This window comes from Bison bison, unplaced genomic scaffold (assembly GCF_000754665.1).
Source record: "Bison bison bison isolate TAMUID 2011002044 unplaced genomic scaffold, Bison_UMD1.0 scf7180017864101, whole genome shotgun sequence".
Classification (NCBI taxonomy): Eukaryota; Metazoa; Chordata; class Mammalia; order Artiodactyla; family Bovidae; genus Bison; species Bison bison.
This window is the reverse complement of record NW_011494673.1, coordinates 1,136,942-1,143,141: the sequence shown is the minus strand read 5'-3', so window position 1 is coordinate 1,143,141 and position 6,200 is coordinate 1,136,942. Positions and strand designations below refer to the sequence as shown.

At 44.7% G+C, this 6,200-nt stretch overlaps 1 protein-coding gene across 1 annotated transcript in view; it reads left to right on the top strand.

Annotated features, from left to right (window-relative positions):
• Positions 1 to 2,640: 2,640 nt before the first annotated feature.
• SRBD1 (S1 RNA binding domain 1) overlaps positions 2,641 to 6,200 on the top strand; it is a 251,450-nt gene continuing 247,890 nt past the window's right edge. The window contains exons 1-3 of the mRNA XM_010838626.1: positions 2,641 to 2,697; positions 5,126 to 5,205; positions 6,000 to 6,174. Coding sequence (XP_010836928.1) covers positions 2,647 to 2,697; positions 5,126 to 5,205; positions 6,000 to 6,174 — 306 coding nt within the window. The 5' untranslated portion in view covers positions 2,641 to 2,646. The remainder of the gene's footprint in view (positions 2,698 to 5,125; positions 5,206 to 5,999; positions 6,175 to 6,200) is intronic.

Genomic DNA, 6,200 nt, shown 5'->3' with positions numbered 1-6,200 from the left:
TGTTGCTGTGCATGGGCTATTTCTAGTTGCCTCCAGCAGTGGCTGCTCTCACATTAATGTGCACAGGCTTCTCATTGCAGTGACTTCTCCTGTTGCAGAGCAAAGTCTCTGGAGTGTACGGGCTTCAGTAGTTGTGGCAGCGCAGCTTAGCTGCATGTGGAATCTTCACCAGTCAGGGACTGAACCTGTGTCTGCTGCATTCACAGGCAGATTCTTAACCAGTGGACCACCAGGGGAATCCTAGGTGTATTTTTCCTTTTCCTAGATGTATTTTTGATGTACTTGTGGGAAGAGGTGCTCTCACTGACCATTCTACCATCTTGATAGGTGTCTCCCCTAAGCTGCCTAAGACACCTAAGTAAGATAGTAATGCTGCTAGATCTAAAGTGTGTTAGTTGTTCAGTAGTGTCTGACTCTTTTCAAGCCCATGGACTGTAGCCCACCACAAGAATACTGGAGTGGGTAGCCATTCCCTTCTCCAGAGGATCTTCCCAAACCAGGGATCCAACCTAGGTCTCCTGGATTGCAGGCAGATTCTTCAGCATCTGAGCTACCAGGAACGCCCCACTAGGGCTAAACCCTCCCATAAACCTCAAGGACCCTGTGAGGGCTTATCCGTTCAGTTCAGTTCAGTTACTCACTCATGTCCAACTCTTTGCGACCCCATGGACTGCAACACGCCAGGCCTCCTGTCCATCATGAACTCCCAGAGTTTACTCAAACTCATGTCCATTGAGCTGGTGTTGCCATCCAACCACCTCATTCTCTGTCATCCCCTTCTCCTCCCGCCTTCAATCTTTCCCAGAATTGTTAGGGGAAGCACACTGATTGAAACCGCCCACCCTGGCCAGACACCATAGTAACCATTTGCATGAGTTGTTTTATAACAGGAGATCCTGATAAGGAATACGGAACTAGTAAGCCACCACCGGAGAATGCAATGGCACCCCACTCCAGTATTCTTGCCTGGAAAAATCCCATGGACGGAGGAGCCTGGTAGGCTGCAGTCCATGGGGTCGCTAGGAGTCGGACACGACTGAGCGACTTCACTTTCACTTTTCACTTTCATGCATTGGAGAAGGAAATGGCAACCCACTCCAGTGTTCTTGCCTGGAGAATCCCAGGGACGGGGGAGCCTGGTGGGCTGCCGTCTATGGGGTCGCACAGAGTCGGACACGACTGAAGCGACTTAGCACCAGCAGCAAGCCACTACCAACCAGAAGAGTTCGGGAAACGTTGAAAGGAGACACTGTGTGTCCGTCCACTTCCCAGAATCCCTCTCACTAGCATCCATCTTGGCTGAGCAATGCATGCGCCACCAGGAAAGACTCTGAATTAGAATGTTTGGCCAAAGAGCACCCAGAAACTAATCCCATCACCATAAAACCTGAGACTGAGACCCATGTGGCAGAGCAGTTCTCCTGGGTTCCTTTACCCTACTGCTCTCCACCGGGGTGCCCTTTCCCAGTAAAATCTCTTGCTTTGTCAGCACGTGTGTCTCCTCGGACAATTCATTTCCGAGTGTTAGACAAGTGCCCAGTTTCGGGTCCTGGAAGGGGTCCGCCTTCCTGCAACAGAATCAGGGTGTTTTCAAATAAGTGAGTTCTTCACATCAGGTGGCCAAAGTATTGGAGTTTCAGCTTCAGCATCAGTCCTTCCAATGAATATTTAGAACTGATTTCCTTTAGAATGGACTGGTTGGATCTCCTCGCAGCCCAAGGGACTCTCAAGAGTCTCCTCCAACACCACAGTTCAAAAGCATCAATTCTTTGGTGTGCAGCTTTGTTTATAGTCCAACTCTCACATCCTTACATGACTACTGGAAAAACCATGGCTTTGACTTGACGGACCTTTGAAGGCTTATCAGAAGAGGGAAAATTCGGATATGCCTCTAAAGTTATAGCAAACCCTTATCTCCGGGTTTAAGAAACACCCTTGCTGCTGCTGCTGCTAAGTCACTTCAGTCGTGTCTGACTGTACGACCCCATGGATGGCAGCCTACCAGGCTCCCCGGTCCCTGGGATTCTCCAGGCAAGAACACTGGAGTGGGTTGCCATTTCCTTCTCCAATGCATGAAACTGAAAAGTGAAAGTGAAGTCGTTCAGTCGTGTCTGACTCTTAGCAACCCCATGGACTGCAGCCTACCAGGCTCCTCTGTCCATGGGATTTTCCAGGCAAGAGTACTGGAGTGGGGTGCCATTGCCTTCTCCGAAGAAACACCCTTAGGAAAGTTAATTACCGATATTTAACATTCACGTTAGAAAGGCTAAAGGTTGATTGTTTTTCATTTTTCCATTGCAAATTACAAATAATGCAATCAACAGAAACATAATTGAAAAAAGTTTAAAAGAGGAAAGAAGAAAATAAAAACAAAGCGGATTAAGAGAAGGAAAAATAAGAAAAACAGGAAGGTGGGTCGGCCTTTCCAAACACCTCGCGCCCCATCTCCGACGGGTCCGGGTCCGAGCTCCGCCCCCAGTCCTGGAAGGGGTCCCACCCCAGAGCTTCAACGAGATCCTCGTTCTAGCCCCGCCTCCGTTCAGCGTGGCTCCACCCCATTCTGGGAGATGAGCGCCTAAGCGGCGAGTCCGGGGGGAGCCAGGCGGGACTTCCGGCGTTTGAAAAACTTCCGGCGGGAACCGGAAGATGTTGTCTAGCACACAGACTCACGGAGCTTCAGACACGCCGGGCGGGAAGGTGAGCCGAACGTCCGCCTTCGCGGGCTTCTTGCGGGCTCGCTGGAGCCAGGTGCCCGGGCTCCTATATTTTTGGGACCATTAAAAAAGTTCTGAGCGATCACTGGGGGAATAACATCCGTTTTTAAAGTGAGGAGTTTCATTACATAGTACTGACTGCAGTATCCCACACCCTACCCCCTCGGAAAACCCGTCCTGGCTGCTGCGTGTCACCTGGCGCGTTTTCTCAGTCAAATTTCAGCACTTAGTACATAAGCGCAGTTGTGGGGAAGCCGGGTAGATAGACCTAGTTTGTTTTCATACCTCAAATGAATGGAGGTGGGGGAGGAAGCGCCCTTTTGACTCTCAGATCCTGTCCCGGGCAGAAGCAGCTGCATCCTCAGCTCTGTGCCTGAGGGCACACTGAATTGGTTGTTTGTGGGGAGCTTAGTATCTTTAGCTTTTTATTCTTGGGCGGGTGAGATTCACAAGGAAGAGTCTTTACACACTTCTCCCTAGATGGTAGGAATCTGCCTGGCAGCTTTTTTGGGAGCACAGTGGGAGAAGGGGACCGGAAATCTCTGTATGGTTCCCCTACCAACAGCTGTACTTGGTATCCCCTAGTTTAGAGACTCTGTTTTACCTTCTCCGGAGAAGGAACCTCCAGACTTTTTCCAGGGGCGTTTGTTAATTTCATGAAGCAGAGTAGAGCTTGTAGAGACATTCCTTTGCCTCAGACAACATATACCCAGCTCGTACTCCCTTTACCCTTAGTTCTGAGGTATCAGATACCGTGTCCTGTGCTTTTTTGGGAGGATACTGCAGAGAAAATTCGGAGAAGGCAATGGTAACCCACTCCAGTACTGTTGCCTGGAGAATCCCAGGGACGGGGGAGCCTGGTGGGCTGCCGTCTGTGGGGTCGCACAGAGTCGGACACGACTGAAGCGACTTAGCAGCAGCAGCAGCAGAGAAAATTGGTTTGGTTCTGAAATGCTCCCACTGCTGACTTGGGGGTTTAATTTTTACATAGTAAAATCTGCTAATCTTTTAGGCTTTTGGAATTTTGAGTCATGCCTAGAAAAAGCTTTATTCTCCCACCTCCACTCAAAGTTATGAAAATAGTGTTTTTTAATTTTTGTAGTACTGTAGTTTTTTTAAAAAATTTGGTACCTTTACATCATCAGTGTGGAATGTATTGTTAGTTCATGGTGTGGAAGCAAGAATTAAACACTTGTTTTCCTGCAGAGGATAGCTGGTTGTCGTAATACCACTTATTGAATAATTCATTTCTGTCCTGGTTTGAAATGCCATCGTATCATACGCTGACTTCCTCTGTTTCTCTGTTGTGGTACAATACATTCAACACAGAAATCACAAGTTATCCATTCCTTTATAATCAGTATCAAGGAGCACTTATTTAAGGAATGATGGCCTTGAGAAACATAAAATTCCAAAAAGGGGGTGAAGGAGAAGATGGAAGAATTTTCTGTCTACTTCCTTTTGTTCTCCTGGTTCCGTCTGGGTGCTTTCCTGTCCGGTATTTCTGTACCCACTGTACTGAGTTGAGGGATAGCTGCCAGGAGGATGTGTTCCCTTTTTTTGTGACAACCCCTTTGGTATTTCTGGGAAGTGTTCCTTCTTCCAGCAGGAATTAGAACAGAGGCATTATAATGTAGGCTTGGTTTAGGAACTTGTTGAAAGGTTTACAAGCGTGTTAGAGTCCATTGTAGTTTTTAGGTTTGACCTACATCCTTTAGGTAGTAAAATTTATCAGCTAAAGCAAAATTTGTGTATTGTATGATATCTCTGGCTGTTTGACTCTTTTTTTTTTTAATTTAGAGCTGGGCCTTTGAATTTGTGAAATACTTTTTAGTGGGATTTGTGATTTATTATCCTACTTAAATATTGTGAAATTTTATAATAAGGGACTAAATTATCTTGTTTTAGGAACAACCTGGCTGCTTAGTCAGTCAGCATCATGTAATTGACTGTCAGCTTTGTAGATTGGCATTAACTGTATTCTTAAGAAGATAAAGAAGAGGGAAGACATTTCTTGTCTTTGAGATACAGTTTAATAAAGGACTTTATTATTTGCTGTCTGATAAATTATCAAATAATACTTCGAGTATATGCAAGCCTATAATTCTGGGAAAAAAATTAAGAGTTCTCACCCTATAGGACTTACATTTTTCCAAAGATGGCCCACGCTCACCAAGCTTTTGAAATTATTGGAAGGCTGTTAGCTGCCCTTATAATTGGCAGCCATAGAAGGGAAAACAAGTGTTCAGGCTTGTGAATGATTGTCATTTTTTTCCTCCTATGGCATTTTCTAGCAGAAGAGCTATTGGAGTGTTAGTGTTCAATGGCACATCATTTTGTAGACAAAATAAGTTATCAGTCATGCAAGTGATTTAAATCATGATGATTTCATGTTATATTTCTTCTTCCAGATGTCATCATTGCCAAGAAGAGCAAAAGCAAAGGTCCAGACTGTGATACCCAAAGATGAATTCTCTTCCTTCTCTGAGTTGTAAGCATACTTGTTTTACATGGTGTGGGAGAATGATGTATATTTTAAGGATATGCATTCTGTCATTTACTAACTTCAGAAGTCATTTTTTTGGAAGAAAGCTTTGTTTCTTCATTCATTCATGCAACAAATATCTATTGAACTCACTGTATTTATTGAACAGAGTTGTGTTCCAGGCTGTGTTTAGGTGTTGATGATACACTGTTGAACAAGGAGGAAGTGACCAACTAAGTATATAATATAATATTTACACTAGAATATACGATCCATGGGAGTAGAGGAGTTTTTTATGTTGATTTAGAGCGCAGTTTCTCAACTTCAGCACTATTGACCAGATAATTCTTTGATGTGGGAACTGTCTTTGTAGGATCTTTAGCAGCATCCCTGGTCTCTACCCATTAGTTGGTTATATTTCCCCTCCCCCACCCAAGTAGTAACAATCAAAAATGTCTTTAGATATTGTTTAAAAATGGAAAACCTCACCATGACTATGGTGTGACATGACCCATTTACTATTTACTACTTAAGGTAATAAATGATTTTCTATGTCTTGAGTATATGGTTGTGTATATTGGTTAGGTAAGAGGAAAATGAAGGGAGACCTGTGATTTACAGTGTATTGGAGGGTATTTCTGGTCAAATTTCTTGGTTCAGTTCATAGTCTGTATTCACATCACTACATTTTATTTTAAACATCTACCTTCTTTTTTTTCAAGAAGCATATGTCTCTTTTTCAGAAACCTTTAGCATTTGGCTTCTGTTTCCCGAAAATTTTTCTGTCGTTTTACTCTCAGATCATCTGCCTCTGAAGATGATAAGGAGGACAGTGCCTGGGAACCCCAAAAGAAAGTCCCCAGAAGCCGTAAGCCACCTGTTTCCAAGGTATCCAAACCAAAGAGAGTACCACGAGTGAAGAACACGCTGCAGATCAGTGATGGCTCGGAAGACGTGGCTGTCAAGGAGGAGCTGGTAGGTACCTTAGCTGGATAGAGGGA